The sequence below is a fragment of the Sparus aurata genome, chromosome 10, assembly GCF_900880675.1.
Source record: "Sparus aurata chromosome 10, fSpaAur1.1, whole genome shotgun sequence".
Taxonomy (NCBI): domain Eukaryota; kingdom Metazoa; phylum Chordata; class Actinopteri; order Spariformes; family Sparidae; genus Sparus; species Sparus aurata.
Window position 1 is genome coordinate 6629621 of NC_044196.1, and position 23214 is coordinate 6652834.

The following is a 23214-nucleotide window of genomic DNA, read 5'->3' on the forward strand; positions in this document are numbered from 1 at the left end:
GGGAGGGATTAAGAAAATGTGTCAGTCTGATGTTCAGTCAGCAGCAAGACAACATGGAGGCTACATCTCTGTGCACCCGACTATGTGAGTACTGACAAATTACATGATGACAATGTAAACATCGGTAAATGAATTAAGAAGTATTTTAATATTTAATACCGTATATCTAAGCAGAATTAATTACTTGTAGACAGTAATGTGATTTATTTTTTTTTTTTTGTTGTTTCTGGCAAAATCAAGGCAGAGCATGAAGCATTTGTAAATGTCCTTTAGACTAAAAGACATGAATAAATCACTAAAACTATTTATTGCAAGATATAGAGGTGGATTTGTATTTTGTTACAGCTGCTGTCCCTCTGTGTAATTTATGAGACACTTCTGTCATGGAATATTCTTGTCACATTAAATTTTTTTTTTTGAGAGAATCCATTTATGGACTGTTGTATTTTATAATTTAACGATAAAACCATTTAGTTCAACTTTCACAAAAGCTCATCGTGTAGCTGAATTTACATTATGTTACTCGATTTTAATGAAGATCAAATCAATAAAGTAAAAATGTCAGACATCACAGCACCGCAATGACATGATACATGATTGTTTCTCCAATTATCATGTAAATGTTTTATTTAACAGACAAATTAGCTCTGAAATCATCTGTATCTGGTATTAATCTCTAATATTTTTTTCTCTCTAGTGATGACTGTGTTTCTGCTGCTTGCTGCACAAGTTCAGAACTGTTGCTATTCTCTAAAACTGGGTACGTAGTTGGTTAATTCTTTACAAGATTATTCAATTAATCACTGCATTTCCTTACTATTATTATTTATACACCAGCCTGATGTTTGCATAAGGTTGCCTTATTATCTATTTTTAGCCAAATGCATGACAGTTGTTGCCCTTTACAGGAGTGTATCAGTTAAACCTTCTTTTAAACTACAATCAATGATTTTTAGCGTGTGCCTCACATTTTTCAGTTTTTTATCTTCCTTTTTTCTAAATGTCTCTGTTATAGATGCTTTTCCTCATACTCAACCAAACAGTCTGCAGTTCTTTGAATACAGTCCAATCTCTGTGAAGTGTGAACATTTGGACTGCTCACCTGAATGTAAAGTGATGAGGAGGCTGAAGAAGGATTCAACAAATACAACCCAATTATTGGAAGCATCAACAGGATCCATCACTGTTCCGTCAGACAGTGGAGAGTATTGGTGTGAAAACAAAGAGGGGGAAAGAAGCAGCAGTATCAACATCACAGTCACTGGTATTATTAACTAGGCTACCATAGAGAAAGATTTTACACTGCCGAGCCACAGCAGGCATCTTCATTTCATAAAGGGTTATTTTCTCTACAATACAACATTATGGGTATTATTGGGGGAAAAAATATAAACTACACTAATAATAGATGTTGATGCCAATTAGTGTTGAATTCATATTTACAAACAGTGACCACAGTTGTTCTCTTCATGTGGGTTAGATGGTGATGTGATCCTGGAGAGTCCTGCTGTCCCTGTGATGCAGGGAGACACACTGAGTCTGTACTGCAGAATCAAAGGGACCTCTGACCCTTCAGCTGACTTCTACAAAAATGGTCTCTACATTGCAACTGAATATAAAGGGATGTTGACCATCAACAGGGTCTCTGAATCTGATGAAGGACTCTACAAGTGCAGAATCTCTGGAGGTGGAGAATCAGCGGAGAGCTGGCTGGCTGTCAGAGGTGAGATGACCTGTTTTCAAACCCAAAAAATATATATGTCTCAACTGTATATAACAGATAGTGCAAATGTAACGTGATTACAACAGTAGATAAAACTAAAGAAAAAATAAAACATGAGTCTTTTGTCTATTCTAACAATTATAGTCGCTTCATCCCTATGGACTAGACTGAAATAAGTGACTAACTAGATTGATCAATGTTGCCGAGAGGACAAATCCTAATAAGCCTCATAATTTAGGTGATCTCTGACTTTTCATCCAGCACCGTGATGAGGTTTGATATTTCTAGTGTTGTTTTATGTCTTTACACTTACGTCTGCAAGACCCTGAGCCGCGATGATGGTTACACTCCAAGTCCTGTTTGTTTTGGTTGATTTAATAATTTAGTTTTATTTTTAGGAGGCAAGGCTATTTTATTAAAATAAAAGAGAGACATGCTGACATTTTTGTCTGAATTGGATGCTATAGAGGGAAGTCTGAGGAGCTCCTCTGATGATTAACCCTCTTCAAACTGATATCATGTCATGTATTATTTACTGTTTAAATGTCCACATCATTTTGTCTGTTGTTGCAGATATTACACATATTACTTTATCACCTGAAGAGATTCAGGAGAGTTCAGAGACTCCTTCCTCCGACAGTTCCCCTCAGGTCCCGATCCTTCTACCAGTGGTTATCACCACTGTGTCTGTGGCTGTGCTGTTGATGTTGGTGGGACTACTTCACTGCCTGAAACACAAAGGTAAAGATCAGTATTATATGTATTGAACCAGAACATGTTTAAAGTAATCTATGTGGTACAGGTCACAGTGGTTGGCCCTTTATTTACTCAGAAATAAATCAAATCATCTGCACCATCTGCACCATCACAAATTCAAATTAGAAGTGTAATTTCTCACACTAAAGCTAAAAGATATGCTAAATTCTTCAGCTGCTGACATACACAGTTTTGTACTGACACTATTATTTTTCATTTGTTTGTTCTGTAGCAGGCTGCTTTGCTTCAGACACAACACCAGGAACAGATTCAGGTGGGTCAGCCGTTTTGTCCATGACAAAATCTTTGCTTACACTTTGTGTTATAATGCAATATTTATACACGGTACTTACATATGTTAGCAACAACATACTGTCTGCCAAAAATAAAAATTCCTATCTTAATAAATCAACTGGAAAATAGTGGAAAATCCATTCTGGTTTAGGAAAGTTATCTTGTATTGAGCTATATGGATTTCATTTTAATATTGATTGATTGATATGATTAATGAAAGCAAATTTAATAATCAATTATAAATACAAAATTGCTCAGAGCAGCAAAGAAAAACTGTCTCAAACAATCCATTAGCAATATGCTTCTGTCTGCATTTTAGTAAATGTAACGCTCATGCTGAACAGACACTTGGAGAATTCTAGTTGTATTTTATTTATGTTTAAGGCTCTGGGGAGGCGGGGGCTGCTGATGAAAACATGGTGACATACGCTGTTGTTACAAAACACCGTAAGAAAAGAGGTAAAACTATTTTTATACTACTACTCTACTGCTGTGTTTCCCTTCTTTTGGGCACTGCTGTGGCACACTGGTGATGCAACCACCTACACATTTTAACATAACATTTAAGTCTACATTGTGAGAAATACATAATATTACAATAGTGTCTTTATTGCAGTAAAACAAATTCAAAATGCAGTTTTATTGTAAGTGCCTGCTGCCTGTTAAGAACTGTAGTTGCCTTTAAGAAAAGAAATTGGTTTTGTGATGTGTGAAGATAAAAAATAAAAACAAATGCGCAAACAATTATAAAATCATTCCAACTGGTTCTGTTTTATTATCTTGTGCAGCTGCTTTTTGAGTTTTATGACACAAACCACATAAGAAAAACACACACATAAAAGTACTCACTCAATAGGTTGGAATTATACCAGTAACCAACACAATAAAGCTGTTAAAGGTGTGATACATTATATTATATTTGTGAGACACGTTACATATTATAGACTCTCCCTCTGGTGGACTGACTGAGGTGTAAACATTTAAGACATTAAAGACATTAGTGACATTCTTTTACTCCAGAAATTTGGATGAGAACATAAATAGCCAATAAGTTAAACAGAAATATAAAGATGAGTATCATCAGCAAACAGATAAAATATGTATATTTAGCATCACAAGTAATTAAATGGCAGTATGATCAGAACCACGTGTCAATATTTCAATACATTCATAAATGACCAGAGCTGTAATTGAACTCAAAATGTAAAGGGCAGATAATTAGATAGATAGATAGATAGATAGATAGATAGATAGATAGATAGATAGATAGATAGATAGATCTTTATTGTCATTGTACATTGCACAATGACATTGAGATACAACTCCTTACTAGGATAAAATAAAATAAAAAAAAACATAAAAAACTTAAATACCAAGCACATACCTCACATACACCATGTCATACTCATTATTGCACAGTTTGTCCGGCATTTTATTGTCCTTTATCTTCTGCCAGAGGGCAGCAGTTCAAAGAGTTTATGTCCGGGATGTGATGGGTCCCTCAGGATGTTTTGAGCTTTTTTAAGGCACCTTGCACTGTACAGTTCATCCATGGAGGGGAGGGGGCAGCAAGTAAAACGTATCTATCTCACAAAGCAAATTTTTCAATGTGTGTCCTCCCCTTTGTTTGTAAAGCAGAACCCGGAGTATCCAGCAGCTCAGCCAGGCAAACATCTTCGGCAGGCACCAACGATGTTGTCTATTCTACAATCCAGATGAGGTGAGTGGGATACAGGAAGTGAGGGTAATAGTCTGATGATGGGACTAATTCCTGTACACAAAGCATCATTCTCATGGACGACAAACAAGCAAATAGTTAGTGATGATGTGATTGGTAATATTTTCCAGACAGAAAAAGCAATTTCACCAGAATAAAATTACAGAACAATAATACTGGTACATTTTGACCTTTGACAGCTTTAAAGTAGACACGATGCTAAATATAATGGATGAAATTAACGACATTAACAAGTCCAGCAGGTAGGATTTGTGCTGGCTGCCATTAAATCCAACCCACTGGACCTTTGGTTAATGAATGAATCAGACAAGTGAAGTTGAAAATGCTAACAACACCAAAGACAGTGTTAGCAACTCGCTGGTTAAGAAAGTGGAACATCCAGATATTCCAGGAGGAATCTCATAAAAATAAAAATGTAATTTCTTGATTATATTTGAAAACTATGGGAATCTTGTTTGTCTTACAGGTCACAGAGAGCAGAAATGTGGTCTTAGAGTGGAGCTTAAAGTTGTGCTGTGGTACAAAGATATGAGGAGGGAGTAATACTGTATATTTTACAGTAAACTAGTGGATCTTTAATGACCCGGCACTCTGTGGTAAATGCTCCGCAGTTTGCACAGAATTTGATGTTCAACAACCAGAGAAATCAGTCAAAGGAGAGGAAAAACAGAAACCGCCATTTCAGTCAATAAGTCATCTTTTTTTCTATCTGTGTCCGGCAGTGATGATTTTGAAAACTTGAAATGTTTTGTACTTTCAATACTTTAAAAACTGTTAGAAAAAGTTGTTGTTGTGGATGAGTAGATTAAAAGATTAAATATAGAAAACACACTTAACCTCAGTACAGTTTGTGTGCCTTGAAGACGTGACTTTGATCATGAATATCAGCTCTTCATCTGTGGGCTTCAGCCACATGCTGCATCGCTGTCTGTCTTTAGGACTGAGTGGTTTCTCACACTGTGTCAGTTAAACCACATTGTTCCAGACATCTGTTCAAACGTCTTGAGACGCTTTTTATAAGAACAGAGCTGCTGCAGCTTTTAAATACACTCGCTGTGGTCAAATACCAACATGATGCTGTTAGAGCAGTTTGACCAGAAGCAGACACACTGAGTGACAGAAGTATAAATGAACACATGTTGCGTTTATTCTATCTTAAAGTTGTGGCATTTACCACGTTCAGTTTTTTTTTTAAAGCATTCAGGCCCCTGAATTTGTTTGTAACCTCATGTAACATTGGTTTTCTGACTGCTCCTCTCAACCTGACGGATGCTTATGTCTATTAAGAAATGATTACATGATTATGATAAATGAGAACATATATCTCGTTCTGAAAAAGCAAGTCATCTTATTAGGCTGAACCAACACAATCATACTTCAGATGAGTTGCAGAATCAGTAACTTTATTTGAAGAACTAGTCGTGATTTTTAAGAGATGGTGCATATTTAATTATCACATAACCACTGACAATGCATCTGAATGGACAGTCAGAACATTTTGAGCCAGTTTTTCTCAGTTTGAGTCAGTTTCTGATGTTTGACTTTGTAGGGCAGCTTACTGTCTGTTGTTCAGCTGCTTCTGTCATTTTGATGAGTGAGATGCTGTGACTATGTATAATGTTATAAGTTCTGTACAGAAAATCACTTACTCTGGTATCATGAGTCTTATGTGTATGAAAAGTGCCACTGTCTAGTTTTTCTACGTTTTAAACTTGTTTTCATAAAACCCTTCAGTAGATCTGTGCTGTGCTGTGACCGCTGTATGATCATGAGATGAAGATGAATACAGGTCAAGATATTTCTCGTGCTTTTAAACCCCACCGTCTCTTTATTATCATATTTATTTTCACTGTGGTTTCTTTAGTCACTTTCGACAGACGCTGTGCACAAAAACCTGAGCGTCTCCACAGAGAACTATGATCACACACTTTGGTTTTGATGCTAACAGCTGCTGAGTCTTTCATCACCTACTGTAAATGTAGTGTTGCTAAGCTATAAAGAATGTGAATAAATGTCCTCATTAAAAATGTACTAATGAGTTCAACAATCTGCTGTGATGTGATGTAATGTCCTTCACTGCAGAATATAATAAAAAATAATAATGAAGCTGCAGTGATTTTTTTGTTTCTGGACGGAGAAACGATTTTATTTGAATCTTTGTTTCACAGATAAAAAAAATGAGTTGAACCATTCTGTAGAACATATCATCACTCCGGAATAAAAGACAGTATTTGAATGCATTTTAAGCAGTGGACAGTTACCTTTACAACCAAGACAATTAACAGTAATAAATCAATATATACATAAAAGATATACACACACACACAAACACATACTATGAAATTACTGCGTACAGTCATTTGTAAGAAGTCGTATGATTTCTAGCTCTCGGACATTGATTAACAGTTTCACATACTGTAAATGTGCATTTGGCAAAAAATAATGACAAGAAAATTACATTTAATGTTATAAATCATAATATTATGGTTCAATCAAAGCCATAATACAGTATAAAAATTAAGAACTTTAAACAAATGTTAAATTGAACAATACAAAACAATTCTTTTTTAAAATGCTTTTAGATATAAAAATCATTGAGGCTTTAATGTAATGGTAGGGACTTTTTTTTAGAATTACATTATGATGACACCTGACATGTTTCTATATCATTCAGCACCATGAAACATCAGTGACTTCAGTGACAGTCTAATAATGAGTTTCCTCTGAATCTGCTCCAGCTGATCACTGACTTTCTTCTTGTGGTTCCTCCTTCCTGTATGGGAACTTCTTTAACAATTCATTTGTTTTGTTCAGTATTTTCTGTGTTTGGATATGAAGTTGTTCATCTTCTTGTTTTCTCTTGTTCAGCTGAGTTTTGGCAGTTAATGTGATTTCTTTCATTCTGTGGAATCGTTCACCTTCTGCCATCTTCTCCACTGACTGCGTCTCTTTCTCAATAACTTTAATGTTTGTCTCCATGTCCGTCTGTTGTTGTCTCAGTTTCTCTCTCTGCTTTTGCAGTTCCTCACTTTGTTCAGTCAGTTTACTGTAAACCTCCTGCTCAAAGTCTTTCTGTTCCTCCTCTTTCCTCTTCAGTGTCTCCTCATTCTTCTTCTGCGTCTCCTCATTCTTCTGTAATGTCTCATCTTTCTTCTTCAACATCTCATCTTTCTCCTTTAACTCTTCTTTAAGTTTTACCATTTCCTTCCTCAAATCCTCAGTTCTCTCTGTGATGAGCTGCTCTCTTTCAGTTGGATCCTCTTGTTGTTTCTTTCTTTCTGTGTGGTGATAAAAACAGGAAACAGTGTCAGATTCAGTTCAGACTTGTTCTGCTGATGCATTTTGTAGAGAGAAGGTGTCAGAGTGAAAACCACAGAGACACAATAAAGCATTTTTTATTATTCTACAGCATGTTCGTTGTTTTATTAGAAAATTAAAGACTTTCTGTAACAGGATCTGATTTCTGACATACTCAGATCCTGTCTGCAGTTTCAAGGTGGACTGGAACCAAAACCAGCTCGTGACACAAGGCTCACCGGGACAAGTCACTGATGTGTACTAAACTTTGTCATATTTTAGCTTCTTTATTGATTTTTCCTTAATTAACATCGTGATCTGAAACCTGAATGTATATTGTATAATTACCAGTGACATCTTGGGGCCAGTTGTTCATGTCACATCAGTTAAACTCACCTTTGGTTTGGATTTGTCTCCATTTCCACACAACACAGGCTGCTGCAACAATAAAGAGGAGCACAAAAACCACTAGAACAGCAACATGAGCAGAACAAGATGTGGCCTCCAAACAGTCAGCTGAAATAATAAGAAACACAACAGAACAGTGGTTATATACATCTAGACATCAGCTGTTGGACGAAGAATCAAAAAAGGATATTAGAGAGAAAAACACCTGAAATCTGAATATTTGTCTCTGTGATCTGGTTGATGTGGTTCTGTTGGACTCTACAGGTGAAGCTGTTGCTGTGTCTCTTCTCCACAGTCACTCTGCTGCTGACAGTATAGAGGTCATCAGGACCTCTGACTGTCTCTGTAGGTCCAGCAGAGAGGAGGTTTCCCTCACCGTCCAGCCAGAACACCTCAGGTTCTGGATACCAGCCTGTAGACTCACACTGGAGAACCTTTGCAGTGCTGTTTATGTTAATCCCAGCTATGAATGGTGATGCAACAGAACCTGAGGAGGAAAAGAAGACATAGAAATAAACATAATCAGTAATGCAAATATAACATCTTAATGCCTTTTAAGGTTGTAAAGCTGACAGACACTCCCAGGCCAGTCACCAGATTAATGTTTTGCCAATTTGTTGTTTCTGTAAACACATTCAAATGTGTATCAGTAAACCATATTCACATTGTTTTTCAGCTAGGTGGGAAGAATGCCAAGACAAGAAGTCCAGCTGTGTTTATGGCAAAAAAGGTCAGAACATTTTTGAGCAGTGTTTGTGCTGATCAAAAACTGATATTTTAAACGAGACGTTCAGACATTTTCCAGCCATAGTTCTGGCAGCATAACAGGGTTTTTTAAACAAGACTTCAGGGGACATTGTTCAGCTTTGTTTGTTTTTGCACAACTGATATTTTTGATGAGATGTGGGTTATCACGTTTAGGGCAACAAAACAAGATAAATCTACAGCGACATCAGGACATTCCCCGCCCATATTTTTGGCGACTAAATCGAATATTTTTAATGAAAAGTCGGGTCCAGTCAAGCAATAAAAGCTTTTTTTTTCTGTCATAATTGGAAGCACTAAAAATGTAGGAGCATTATGGAAAATATGCACAAAGAACATATGCCCACTTACCAACAACAAGCTCAACATGAGTTTTTTTGTCTTGTGAGGGAAAGTAGCATCTGTAAAGTCCATTATCAGAGATTTTCACTGCAGACAGAAACAGTGAAAGGTCTCCCTGCTTCAGATTGTCGACTGATACTGATGTTCTTCCTCTGTAAGACGGGTTTTGGTGCGGCAGGTGGTCTCGGCCTTCATGCCACACATGGACAAATCTGGGCTCCAGGTCAGGTCTCCCCCACTCCACGCTCTTTGAAACAGCATCCAGGGGAGGTTCCAGGCGGCACGGCAACACCACGTCTTCACCAACTAATGTCACGATTCTCAGAGGTGGTTGAGCGCCCGGAGCTTGGCCTGGAACGACACAGGTTCTTAAATCTTGTGCACAAACTCACTGTTGGCTGATGAATAAGTCTGTTTTGTTTTCCTCTTTTAATAAAGACTTAACACGATGCTGGTGTCCTGCGATGAGCTGGCGACTCGTCCAGGGTGTACCCTGGCCTACGCCCATAGAGTAAGACTGGATTTGGCCCCAGTAAGCCCCGTAACCCCTTAGGGGGGAAAAAAGCGGCAACATCCCGCGACCCTCATGGATAAGCGGAAAGAAAACGGAACGGAACGATGCTGGTGTTTTAGTGTAAATTACCTCCACAAGAGCCTGTCAGTAGGAGGAGGATCACAGTGTGTTGGAGAACTGAAGCTCTGAAGAAACTGAGCTCAGCTTTAAGGAACAATCCATCATTTAGGCCACACATCCTGGAGTTCTGGGGAAATAAAACATTTTGAAATATTAATTCATAGAAAAAAGGACCAAAATGCAGTTTGGCTGACAAATCATCAAATCAGCCGGAACTTTGGTTAGCTAGTTAGACTAACTTCTGAGCAGATTTCTATTCAATCACATGAACAATATTGAGGCAATGATATAATTAATCAATCAATCAACTTTATTTATAAAGCACTTTTCATACATGAGTATGTAGCACAAAGTGCTTTACACAGGAAACATAAAACAATAATAAAGAAAGCCCCTCCCTCCCACCCTCCGTACTACATACATGCACACATACGTACAGACACATACACACTCACACACACACACACACACACACACACACTCTTACTACAGGAAATAAGGAGACATGGCAAGGCACTGAGGATTGAGGAAACGCCACCTTTGGGGCCGTCCACACTGGTAGGAGTCACAGGCTGTGCCACGGGGGGCACCAGTGCCCAGGCCCCCCGACCCTGACAGACAACGACTGGCTGGGCCAAAGGGACCCAGGGACAGCACCCCCAGCAGCATCCTAGACACAGCTCCCAGTGTGGAGGACCCCCCTGAGGAAACTCTGGAGTTAACCCTTAAAAACTAAAAACATAAGATAGGATAAAAACCCTGACAAAAGATAATTAAATGAAGTGAACAGTTAAAAGCCATATTAATGTTGGTGAATTACGTGAATTCAGAAATGGTATCAGACAGTAACACTCACACACACACACACACACACACACACACACACACACACACACACTGTGGTCAGAAATATCACTGTAGCATTAAGAATACTACACATTAACTAAAAGGCCAGTAGCACAGTTCACAAGAACCGGCGCCGGTCCGTACTTCCTCCTCCAGCAAACGTTACAGAGCGCGCATTAAATGTCTGACCTTCACCTTGTTTCTAGGTAATAAAGCAGAATCCACCACGCCTCATGCCTCTATTGTTACAGAGCAGGATGGCCGCCATTTTCTGTGTCAGTATAAGATAGTCATTTTCCGCCATTTTGATTTTATATGTTTCGTATTCATTTAAAAATAACAACTTCTCCAAATAAGTGACACATTAAAAACAAGTTAAAACATCAACACCAAGAAGGGAGGCAGTGGTTTGAGATTCTGACCTTGAAGAGAAAAAAGTTTGAGCTCCTTCTGCCACAAAAATTCTGATAAGTGACTAATATATCCAAAGCCGACAATTCAGTGAAGACATGTTCTTCAGCCACAGTATTTAGCTTCACTGTCGTGTTTGTTTATGAATTCAAACTGGACTAAATGATATTTCCCCTTTATTATTGTGGACAGAACAGAAATGAAACATGACGTGCCTTTCATGCTGCACATCATGAAAACTAGTTTCATCTACAGCTCAACAGCAACAATAGACACACAGCAGAAGAGTTAAAAAGTTCAACTGTATTACAATTTCATATTGTTGTAACTCATAGTAACAGACCTTATGTTAACATTATATGAGCAGAAGCCACATTGAGATTTTTGCAGCAGCAGATAAATGAACAATTAAAATCACAGCATTTATATCTTAAAATACCTCGAACACACACTAGTCAAAGCTAGAAATCATCGAACACACACACTAAACACACTGCAGGAAATAGTCGTCCACACGCTGCAGGTACAGAAGCTGCTCTTATCTACGGTGTAAATAACCAGTTTGCTTTTGCACCACAAAATCAATTGTAGTGAATAGCGTTAAAATTTGAATTAAAATATGTTTTCTCAACAAAAGACTCTTACCTGTTGAATCTCTGAGTCTGTTCTCGCCTGACACTACCAATGCTAAACTGCCAAAGTCCTTCATTAATAAAAAAAAGTGTACTTTGACCCAACAGATAAGGTGTGTACTGTACTGTGTTCACTCCTAGACTGCAGTAAAATAGGTCACTGTATAGTAAAGTACTATTGAGTGCAAGGCTGGACTGGGACAAATTCATTCAAAACTCATAATTAGCTGAACACAACCGATTAGTAATTTATGTAGGAATGTATTTCACTATGATCCCAAACCCAACTCTAATTATTGTGATGAGGTGTGCATGTGTTTACTCACGCTCACAAACCCTGCCAATCCTCTGAACACCCCTGCTGACTTTAGAAGTATATCAAATAACCATTGTGGAAGGCAAATAAGTACATTTACTCAACACATAGTTCTACCTCCTTAGGTATATTCCATTTCAAACATAATGTATCATCACCATCCTAAATATCAGAAGTTTAGCATCTATTGTTAACTCCACCACTTTTGTCTGCTCTGTGTAGTTCAATTGATTATTTTATCCTTTTTATTGAAATCATCTCTCATATGTATTTTCTGTATTCACCTGATATAGCAGCTCAATTCTAATTCTTCAGGTTAAAAGGTGCTCCCTCCTTTAAAAAGCTATAACATTGTTATATCAGGCTAAAAACAGGGCTGCTTTATGAACCCATGCAAGGCAACTTGTCTTAAAACATGCTCCTGTCAGTTCTAGAGACATTAATGACATTAATGATCAACTAGATGTATAACAATGATTAATTACACTTGAGAGAGATTTATTAAGGATAAACAAATACTGAATGTCATTAGCACAGAGTGACACCTGATTTTTACAAGTCCAAGTACAATTTCTACTCATTACGACCATTTTTATTTACAGCTTATAAAATATCTATAACAATCTTTACTAAAGGCAATCAAACAATAGGAAAGAGGTCCTTTCTGATATACCATGAAATGATTTATAAGCCATTTATCAATGAATTGATAAGTTGCAGCTTACACAGTATTCATTTATTTATTTATGTATTTATGTATTCATTTATTTATATATAATCCTTGATGATGGTTAAACTGACTCAGCATTTATAACTGATTCTACAGACTGAACTTTGCGACTAATCTCTGTGAAGGTGAGTGTTTTCGTCATCACTCTCTAACTCTCCCAGGAACGACTGAATCACTTCCATTTGGTTCTCTACTTTCCTCTTCCTCTCTGTCACTGTCACTGTTATTCTGACGGAAAAATAATTTAGGACAGACATCATAATCAAGATATGTAGTTAAACACACTCATTTATCAATCGCACAGAGGAATGAACTAAATCTTAATATTACAATACATTTAACAAAAAAAGACATGCAAAATACAACATAACAAAACATTCAAATCAAACAATAACAAACACACTAACATCTAAATGATACCTTACAAATGAAAATGTTGCGCGCAGTCAATCGTTAAATGACTTGATATAATTATAATCTTACATAATGGATATAATTCATATATTTACATAATTCTGCTTCTTGTATCTGAAACCAACAACAACCTACCCAACAGCACAACACCCAGCAGTCAGCATCACATACAATGATGAAGAGTAAGCTACCCTCTATGTTGTGTTTTGTTACAACAGTCTTAAAACATGCTCCTGTCAGTTCTAGAGACAGAAACGACATTAATGATCAACTAGATGTATAAAAACGATTAATTACATGTGAGACAGATTTATTAAGAATAAACAAATACTGAATGTCATTAGCATAGAGTGACACCTGATTGTTACAAATAGTTGATTTAAGTCCAATTTTTACTCATTACGACCGTTTTTATTTGCAACTTATAAAATATTTATATATATAAGAAGCTTTACTAAATGCAATCAAACAATAGTAAAGAGGTCCTTTCTGATATAACATGAAATGCTTTATCAGCCATTTATTAATTAATTGATAAGTTGCAGCTTACACAGCATTTATTTATTTATCTAGTTATTTATTCATTCATTCATTCATTCATCATGTATTTATTCATATATGATCATTAATGATGGTTAAACTGACTCTTTGTTTATAATCAATTCTACAGACTGAACTTTCTGACTAATCTCAGTGAAGCCGAGCATTTTCGTCATTACTGTCTAACTCTCCCAGGTGCGACTTAATCACTTCCATTTGGTTCTCTACTTTCCTCTTCCTGTCTGTCACTGTCACATTCATACCCTCTGTTTTCTGCAGCAGCTTATCCATGTTCAGCTGCTGCTTCTCCACCTCTTCCTTTCTTTTCTCCAGTTTCCACTGAGCATTTAAAAGGGCTTTCTTTTCTCTCAGGTAGCCCTCTGTTCTGTCAGTTGCCTTTTCCTTCTCACTCTCTGCTATTTCCTTCTCCACTGACTGAAGCTTCTTCTTGTTTTCCTCTCTTTCGTTCTCTATTTCTTCTAGCTGCAGTCTGAATGTCTCTCTCTGGTTCTCAACTCCGGTCTTCAGTTCCGTCAATGGAGACAAAACTTCCCCCCATGCATCGAGTTCTTCTTGTGTCTTCTGGGTTTGTTTCAGGAGCTGATCCTTTTTGTCATATGAAGCCTCCTTTTTTGCTGAGAAAATGTACGCCTCTGAAAAAGACACATATGTAAGGTCATGGTAGAAGGAAATAGTATACAAATAATACAAACTGAAAGATTTACCACGTAGCCTAATATGTGATTTACTCTCAAAGGAGAGACCAACTGTATCGGAAAAGGACATTAACATTTCTGAAGATTTACACATTATTTGTATTAAAGTGGATAGTATTGACATATTAACATAAAATATTAAAAAACCTTTTTGTTTTACTTACTGATTTTGTTTTTTGTACATTTCCAGACAATATAGAGAAACACGATCAATACAAGTCCACCAACTATGCCACCACCGAGGTCAAAAATGATACAGTAAAGATAATATGATGGAGATGTGTTGGAGAAGAAACCAGCTGAAATTATAAAAAAAAGAAAGGGCATTCAAAAGCAATTTCAATAGATAATTAAGAAATATTTACAGTATAATGCTATTTAGAAAAAAGAAACCACAGGAAGAAATTGATCTCATAATTGGAAATTCTAAATATAATGTAAATTAGGAAGTTATGGTACTGTTAACATTTCTGTTTCATTATCATGTCACTGTGACTCACGTTGCTCCTCTGCATTGTCACTAGACTTTAAGGGTTTTGATGAACCTGAGGAAAGATGTGACAGACATCCAATGAAACATTCACTTTGAAATTAATCTATTTAGTGTTATCTATATTTGCTGTGTTGTCTGACCGTGGTTGTGATTTGTCAATGCAGCATTTTAAAAAAAAGATGTATTTACTTTTTTAAAGCTCTCGCCAAAAAGCAACCTCTGCTTTTTTTGTGAATGTATATGAGTCAAACCTTTGTGTAAAAGCATAATTACGATGAAAGAGACACTTTTAAGATTTACCGTTGTTTTGTTTTCGGGCAAGCTAATTTTCAGTGGAGTGCTACGGGCACTTTTACACTAGCATCAAAATCTCTATTTTTAGAACACTAAGAAGGTTCGACACAACATGAAACTTTGCTCGAAGTATCTTTTTTTTCTTTCTTTCTTTTCTTATACTTTATTAATCCCCGGGGGGAAATTATTTTATCAGATATATTACATGCAACATGCAAACACACAGACAAGCTCTGCATTTGACCCATCACTAGCTGCATATATATTGTAAGTATACACAAATACACACACACACCCTGCAATCACCAGGGTCTTTAAACATGAACCTGAGAATTGAGAACATTGTTTGTTTACACAGAGTTTACTAAAAAGAGAGTTTTTGGACGACTCACGTTAGCAGTAGCATCTCCGGCACGCCGCCTTCATTGCAGACAAAAGGCGTCGATCCCCGAGTGCAACCTAACAGGAAGGAGGTCCACCATTACTCTCCCTCCTGTTAGGTCGCACTCTGGAGTCATTATGCTTTTACACAAAAGTTCGACTCATATACATTCACAAAAAAGCCTAGGTTGCATTTTGGCGAGAGTTTGACCTTAAGTAATTGCTTTTGATTCAACAGCTGATGTGACAATTCTGAGAGATGGTTGAGCGCCATGAGCCGGGCCTGGAACATCACAGGTTCTTAAATCTTGCAATCAAAACTTCTGCACAAAATTATTGTCGGCTTTCATGAGAAGCTTATGAACATGTCATGTCACTGTGACTCACCTTGCTCCTCTGCATTGTCACTAGACTTTAAGGGTTTTGATGAACCTGAGGAAAGATGTGACACACATCCAATGAAACATTCACTTTGAAATTAATCTTTTTAGTGTTATCTGCATATTGTTGTGTTGTCTGTCCACTGTGTGTTTTAATATTTGGTTATGTTTTGTGACTGCAGCATTTTAAAAAAAAGTCTATAAATCTATCAGTGCCATGTTTCTAGCTGACTCAAGTGTGTTAGGAAATGAAATACATACAGACATACATTTCTTAAATTTGCTTTTGAATACATTTAAGAAATGAAGAAAAGATGTAATGTCAATCTACCATAGTAAGACCTGGCTTATGAATACGTTTAGAAAGGCTTAACATGGTGCTGATGTAAATTACCTGAGCCTGCCAGTAGGAGGAGGATCACAGTGTGTTGGAGAATGAAAGGTCTGAAGGAACTGAGCTTAGCTTTGAGGGACAGTTCATCACTTAGGCTAAGCATCCTGGAGTTCTGGGGAAATGAAACATTTCAAAATGTTAATTTCTACAAAAAAGCACCAAAATCATCAAATCAAATCAATGATGTCACATTGCCTCAATGGGCTTTACAATCTGTACTGAGAACGACATCCTCTGTCCTGAGACCCTCGATTCAAGTGAGGAAAAACTTGCCATCATCAAATCAGCCATATCTTCGGTTAGCTCGTTAGTTATGTAGACTAACTTCTGAGCAGATACAGTAAGTTATTTTTTCTCTTCCATCACATGCACAAAATTGAGGCACAAAAATATTCCATATTAATGTTGATATGTATTAATTTAAATTAAAAAATGATATCAGAGAGTAACACACACAAAAATCACTGTAGCATTAAGAATGCTACGCATTAACTAAAAGGCCTATGGCACAGTTCACAAGAACCGGCGCCGGTCCGTACTTCCTCTTTAAGCAAACGTTAAAGAGCACACATTAAATGTCTGACCTTCACCTTGTTTCTAGGTAATAAAGCAGAATCCACAACACCTTACGCCTCTATTGTTACAGAGCAGGATGGCCGCCATTTTCTGTGACTGCATTAGATAGTCATTTTTTTTGCCATTTTGATTGTATATGTTTCGTATTCATTTAAATATAACAACTTCTACAAATAAGTGTCACATTAACCCTCTGGACTCTATGCTGGCCATTTGTGTCCACCTCACTTCCTTTTTGTTGATCATTTTAGCTGTGTTAATGCATATGGAATGATATTTCCCAAGGGTCTGGATTTTTGGCTGATCTTTCAATTTTCAAAACCTCCTCTTAAATATGTCAATATTATACTGTGTATCTACAATTGTACCTTATGGCTCTGTCGTGGACACTTTTGGCCAATTGAAACCCATTAAAACCACATGTTTTAATTCCTTGTGATTTACAGTATAAAATCATATAATTTAGGTAAAATGGCTTTCATTCTAAACTCAGCACTTGAAAATTTTAGTTTTTAATGTTTTTTACCAGATTGTGTCATTTGTCCATTTTTGGGCAAGGGAGCAATTTCAGTTAATATTCTTAGTTTCCACTAGGGGCGTATGATGGCTTCCTGCACTCCAATGGAGCAAATGAATGACATTATTTTGACATAGGTGTGATCCTAAGGATGTCAGGTAATGATGTGTGTTTGTGCATGAAAAAAAAAATTAGTATTAGCAAGATAAAGTGACATAAATTACAGTGTATCATACCATGCAAGTTTTGGTGAATTACTCTTGGTACAGGTTATTGAGCTTTGAGTTTCCAAGGCAAACCTGGCTGTGATGCACAAGTTGAAAACACCTGTAACTTTGATCTTTTCATAAAAAAATGCCACACACAACTACACAATAGCCTTTACATTCTCAAATAGCTGCTCTCCAAAAAAAAGGATCACAGGTCATCTTGACCTCTGGCTTCTGGGGAAACAAAAACAAAGTCTGACACTGTTTATAAGTCTGTCCTGGAGTTTATGCAGGTCCAGTCAGTACTAATGCTATAAGTGAGCCTATCAGCTCCCAGATCCTTCTTTATCTGCAAGATGGCAAGAAGGTCATATGCCCTGACTGAAGCACTTGAGTATGTGATTGGCTCAGAGAGTAAAGATGGAGAGAAATCCTCTGCGGCTGAGGAGGAGAAATCTTCTACCCAAGATGAGGACACGTCCTCTCCTGAAGATGATGGGACACCTTCCTCAGAGGATGACAGCAACACCACTGATGACGACTTCCAGCCAGTGCCTGGTTCCTCTTCCTCAGGGGAAGAGGACGGTACAGACACAGCGATGGAGGCCGATCAGCTGATGGCAGAGACAGAGGGGCTGGCGGGTGAGTGGATGTCTCGTCATGGGAAAATAATGTGGTTTCCCACTGCTGAAGAGACCCTGCACCACAATCCAGTATCCACTGGTTTCACCCCAGGGCCCACCCTGTATGCAGTTGCCCATATCAGCAACCTGAGGTCTGCCTTTGACCATTTTATTACAGAGGAGATCATTCAGCTGCTGTGCACCAACACAAACCTGCATGGAAGGCGAAGGTGTGAGGATTGGAAGAATGTGGATGAAGTGGAGATGAGAGTCTACATTGGGATTCTGATTCTGGCTGGCGTCTACCGCTCAAGACATGAAGCAACACGTGGCATGTGGGATGCCAAGACAGGACGGGCCACGTTTTGTGCCACTCTGCCCCTCTACAGCTTCACTCAGATCAGCGCTAACATCTGCTTTGATGACAGGCTCTCCCACCCAGGACGCTTCAGGAATGATAAACTTGCTGCATTTCGCATCCTGTGGGAAAAGTGGGTTGCTTGCCTCCCCCTCTTATTTAATCCAGGGGTTGATGTGTGTGTGCTGACGAGCAGCTTGTTGCATTCATAGGTCATTGTGGACTTCAACCAGTGGCGTGCACAGACCTTTTGAAAGGCAGGGGCGAAAGGCAAAAAAAGGGCACATACAGCAAGTTCTTGTGACTGAAGAGGGCACAGTAGCGCGCGTTTTGGCTCCGAGGAGGGCACTTTAGTGCCTGATTTTGTCACCCAAGAGGGCAGTTTACCATGTTTTAACCAGCCAAGGGGGCAGTTTGTTGTGTTTTGCCAATCAAGAGGGCACTTTAATGCACTTTTTGGCTCCCAAGAGGGCGCCTCAGCGCGCATTTTGGCTCCCAAGAGGGATCTCTAGCAAGCATTTTGGCACCCAAGAGGGCACTTTAGTGTGCATTTTCCAACAATTAGGCCACTGCCCACCCCCCCATGCACACCATTGACATCCACAATATATCCCCAACAAGCCTGCAAAGTATGGCATTAAAATCTGGTTCACCTGTGATGTGGCAACCTCCTATGCCTGGAGCATGGAGATTTACATGGGAAAACCACCCAGTTAATTCTGGAATTGATTAAAATTTTGGATTTCATGATCAGGACTGATGTCAAATTTGAAAAAAGGAGCAAATATTTTCAGTATATAGTGTTTGTATATAGCATTTTGTAAGCAAACAGGAGGTGGACACTTTTGGCCATGCATAAGCTAAGAGGGAGTTTTTATGTTTTTTCTGCCACTGCACAAAAAACTAATGAAGCATAAACATCATTGATACTGCTTATTATTGACAACCATTTAGCTGCAATGATGGTTAAAGAATAATTCAGGTAGCATGTATTATTTTGTAAAAACATGGTGATTTAATGCTATTCTCCCTTATAAATCATCAGAATTATGTTATCTAATAGGCATTTAAAGGGTTAAAATTCAGAATTTATATGAAATTTTAGTTTTCATGACCAGGATTGATGCAAATTTAAAAAACTGGGAAAAAAAGTGGAATTATTTTTATATATGTATTAGTTTTATAGCATTTTAGAAATGTAAACAGGAGGTGGACACTTTTGGCCACGAACAAGCTGAGAGGGAGTTTTTATGTTTTTCTGTCACTGCACAAAAAACTAATGAAGCATAAAAATCATTGATACTGCTTATTAGTGTACTTATTAGGATAAATGCCTCCGATGTTTTATAACCTACGTCCAATCTCTAATCTCCCCTTCATTTCCAAGATTCTTGAAAAAACAGTAGCAACTCAACTCCATTCTCATTTATTCAACAACAACCTGTATGAACAGTTCCAGTCTGGTTTCCGCCCTCTCCATAGCACAGAAACTGCACTCTTAAAAATAACCAATGACCTCCTCATGGCAGCTGATACTGGTTTACTCTCCATTCTCATCCTCCTCGATCTCAGTGCAGCCTTCGACACCATCTGTCACACCACCCTCCTCAAGAGACTGTCCTCCCTTGGTATCACTCATACTCCTCTAAACTGGTTCAAATCATATCTCTCCTGCCGTACTCAGTTCATCCAGCTCAAAACCTTCACATCCCAACCTTCCCCTGTCACCTCTGGTGTGCCTCTGGGCTCTGTCCTGGGGCCCCTCCTCTTTATCATTTATCTCCTTCCCCTTGGCAATATCTTCCGCAAACATAACATCACTTTTCACTGTTACGCAGATGACACCCAGCTCTACCTCGCCAGCAAACCCACTTCCAACCTCCCTCCCTCCTCCCTTACCGACTGCTTAACTGAAATAAAATCCTGGTTCACTTCAAATCTACTAAAACTCAACTCTGACAAAACTGAGATTCTTCTCATTGGCACACAGTCAACACTTTCCAAAACCGACAGTTTCCCCCTCATCATTGATAACTGCTCCGTTTCCCCCTCCCCACAGGTTAAGAGTCTGGGTGTCATCCTCGACAGTACACTCTCCTTCCAATCTCACATCAATAACATCACCCGGTCTGCTTACTTCCACCTACGCAACATCAACCGCCTCCGCCCCTCCCTTACTCCCCATACCACTGCTATCCTCGTCCATAGTCTCATCACTTCCCGTCTGGATTACTGCAACTCCCTCCTCTCCGGTCTCACCCACAAATCCCTGCACAAACTTCAACTGGTCCAGAATTCAGCTGCCCGTGTCATCACCAGAACCCCCTCCATCCACCACATCACTCCCGTCCTACAGCAGCTCCACTGGCTCCCGGTCAAGTCCCGCATTGACTTCAAAATCCTTCTGCTAACATTCAAGGCCATTCACAATCTTGCCCCCCCATATCTTTCCAATCTTCTCCATATCGCCACTCCCTCTCGCACCCTCCATTCATCCTCCTCCATTCTGCTGACTGTCCCCCCTGCCCGTCTCACCACCACGGGGAGCAGAGCTTTCAGCCGCTCTGCTCCCCGGCTCTGGAACTCTCTGCCACCCGAAATAAGGAACATCACTACACTATCTGATTTCAAGTCTAAACTCAAAACACACCTGTTTAAGATCGCCTTTCTTAGTTAAATGAATTTTCTGTCCATTTTTACTGTTTTCTTCTCTTGTGTACTTTTGTGGCTTAAATTGTCTTTGTTTACTGTAAGGTGTCCTTGAGTGACAGAAAGGCGCCTATGAAATAAAATGTATTATTATTATTATTATTATTATTATTGACACACATTAAGCTGCAATGATGGTTAAAGAATTATACAGGTAGCATGTATTATTTTGCAAAAACATGGTGATTTAATGCTATTCTCCCTTATAAATCATCAGCATTTTGTTATCTAATAGGCATTTAAAGGGTTAAAATTCTGAATTTGAATGAAATTTTAGTTTTCATGACAAGGACTGATGCAAATTTAAAAAACTGAAAAAAAAGTGGAATTTTTTTTATATATGTATTAGTTTTATAGCATTTTAGAAATGTAAACATGAAGTGGACACTTTTGGCCACGAACAAGCTGAGAGGGAGTTTTTATGTTTTTCTGTCACTGCACAAAAAACTAATGAAGCATAAAAATCATTGATACTGCTTATTATTGACACACATTAAGCTGCAATGACGGTTAAAGAATAATTTAGGTAGCATGTATTATTTTTTAAAAACATGGTGATTTAATGCTTTTCTCCCTTACAACTCATCAGCATTATGTTATCTAATAGGCATTTAAAGGGTTAAAATTCTGAATTTGAATGAAATTTTAGTTTTCATGACAAGGACTGATGCAAATTTAAAAATCTGGTAAAAAAAATTGGAATTTTTTCAATATATATATTAGTTTTATAGCATTTTGAAAATGTAAACAAGAGGTGGACACTTTTGGCCACGAACAAGCTGAGAGGGAGTTTTTTCTACTTTGCCTTCCCTGCACAAAAATAACAATGCATAATAATCAATGTTGGTGTTAATCAGTTACATATCTCAGACTGTGTTATTGATAATACAAGATAAACCGGTAGCACTGAGAAGATAGGCAGTGATCATTTTTGTGGTAGTTTTCCAACAAGCGCATTGTGCAGACAAATTGGCATTTGAGGGGTTAAAAAAATAAAAATGAATTAATTTTTTGTACTTATGACAAGAACTGATATTAATTAAAAATTTTATGCAGTAAAAGCATCAAAAAACATACAAAATTCCAAAAATTACAGATTCAATCTGTTGGTGGCCATTTTTGGCCACGAACAAGCTGAGAGGGTAGTAAAAACGAACAAGGCCAGAGGGTTAAAAACAACAGCAACATTACTAAGAAGGGAGGCAATGGTTTGTGATTCTGACCTTGAAGAGAAAAAGTTTGAGCTCCTTCGCCACGAAAAAAAATTATAAGAGATTAATAACATCTAAACTGACAATTCAATGAAGACATGTGATTTGAAACTGGACTATTTCACCTTGAATATTGTGGACAGAAGTGAAACATGACGTGCCCTTCATGTTGCACATCATGAAAACTAGTTTCACTCACAGCTCAACAGCAACAATAGACACACAGTAGAAGAGTTAGCTGAAGTTAAACTGTATTACTATTCTATATTGTTGTTACTCACAGTAACAGACCTTATATTAACATTATATGAGCAGAAGCAACATTGACATTGCCATTTTTGCAGCAGCAGCTAAATGTACAGTTAAACTCAGCATTTATATCTGTGAATACCTAGAACACACACTAGTCAAAGCTAGAAAACATTGAACGCACACGCTAAACACACTGCAGGAAATAGTCGTCCACACGGCTGCAGGTACAGAAGCTGCTCTTATCAGCAGTGTAAG

At 37.9% G+C, this 23214-nt stretch overlaps 3 protein-coding genes across 5 annotated transcripts; 1 reads left to right on the forward strand and 2 right to left on the reverse strand.

Annotated features, from left to right (window-relative positions):
* Nucleotides 1-730: 730 nt before the first annotated feature.
* On the forward strand, nt 731-2490 carry LOC115589313 (low affinity immunoglobulin gamma Fc region receptor II-a-like). Its single transcript, XM_030430159.1, has 4 exons — nt 731-760; nt 1016-1264; nt 1481-1735; nt 2297-2490. The coding sequence occupies exons 2-4, from the start codon at nt 1117-1119 to the stop codon at nt 2488-2490; spliced, it is 597 nt and encodes a 198-aa protein (XP_030286019.1). The 5' UTR covers nt 731-760; nt 1016-1116.
* Nucleotides 2491-7253: 4763 nt separating this feature from the next.
* On the reverse strand, nt 7254-11921 carry LOC115589314 (butyrophilin subfamily 1 member A1-like). The gene is made up of 6 exons (XM_030430160.1): nt 11860-11921; nt 9967-10084; nt 9333-9674; nt 8422-8703; nt 8205-8324; nt 7254-7789 (listed from the first exon to the last, which is right to left on the reverse strand). Exons 2-6 carry the CDS (start codon nt 10073-10075, stop codon nt 7254-7256), a joined length of 1389 nt encoding a protein of 462 aa, XP_030286020.1. The 5' UTR covers nt 10076-10084; nt 11860-11921.
* Nucleotides 11922-13156: 1235 nt separating this feature from the next.
* LOC115589827 (uncharacterized) lies at nt 13157-16608 on the reverse strand. 3 transcript variants are annotated; one of them, XM_030430996.1, is made up of 5 exons: nt 16505-16608; nt 16118-16162; nt 15063-15107; nt 14727-14861; nt 13157-14499 (listed from the first exon to the last, which is right to left on the reverse strand). In XM_030430996.1, exons 1-5 carry the CDS (start codon nt 16605-16607, stop codon nt 13997-13999), a joined length of 831 nt encoding a protein of 276 aa, XP_030286856.1. In that variant the 5' UTR covers nt 16608; the 3' UTR covers nt 13157-13996. The 3 variants fall into 3 exon arrangements, with proteins under 3 accessions (XP_030286856.1, XP_030286857.1, XP_030286858.1); XM_030430997.1 differs by lacking the exon at nt 15063-15107; XM_030430998.1 differs by lacking the exon at nt 14727-14861.
* Between the last annotated feature and the right edge of the window lie 6606 nt (nt 16609-23214).

Coding starts and splice junctions, on each gene's coding strand:
- LOC115589313 (XM_030430159.1), top strand. CDS start 1,117: ATGAGGAGGCTGAAGAAGGATTCAACAAATACAACCCAATTATTGGAA. Junction 1,265..1,480: donor TATCAACATCACAGTCACTG/GTATTATTAACT, acceptor CATGTGGGTTAG/ATGGTGATGTGATCCTGGAG. Junction 1,736..2,296: donor TGTCAGAGGTGAGATGACCT/GTTTTCAAACCC, acceptor CTGTTGTTGCAG/ATATTACACATATTACTTTA.
- LOC115589827 (XM_030430996.1), bottom strand. CDS start 16,607: ATGCTTAGCCTAAGTGATGAACTGTCCCTCAAAGCTAAGCTCAGTTCC. Junction 15,108..16,117: donor TGACAATGCAGAGGAGCAAG/GTGAGTCACAGT, acceptor ATCTTTCCTCAG/GTTCATCAAAACCCTTAAAG. Junction 14,500..14,726: donor ATGTACAAAAAACAAAATCA/GTAAGTAAAACA, acceptor TGTCTTTTTCAG/AGGCGTACATTTTCTCAGCA.
- LOC115589314 (XM_030430160.1), bottom strand. CDS start 10,075: ATGTGTGGCCTAAATGATGGATTGTTCCTTAAAGCTGAGCTCAGTTTC. Junction 9,675..9,966: donor ACTGACAGGCTCTTGTGGAG/GTAATTTACACT, acceptor GTGTCGTTCCAG/GCCAAGCTCCGGGCGCTCAA. Junction 8,704..9,332: donor TCATGTTGAGCTTGTTGTTG/GTAAGTGGGCAT, acceptor TTTCCTCCTCAG/GTTCTGTTGCATCACCATTC.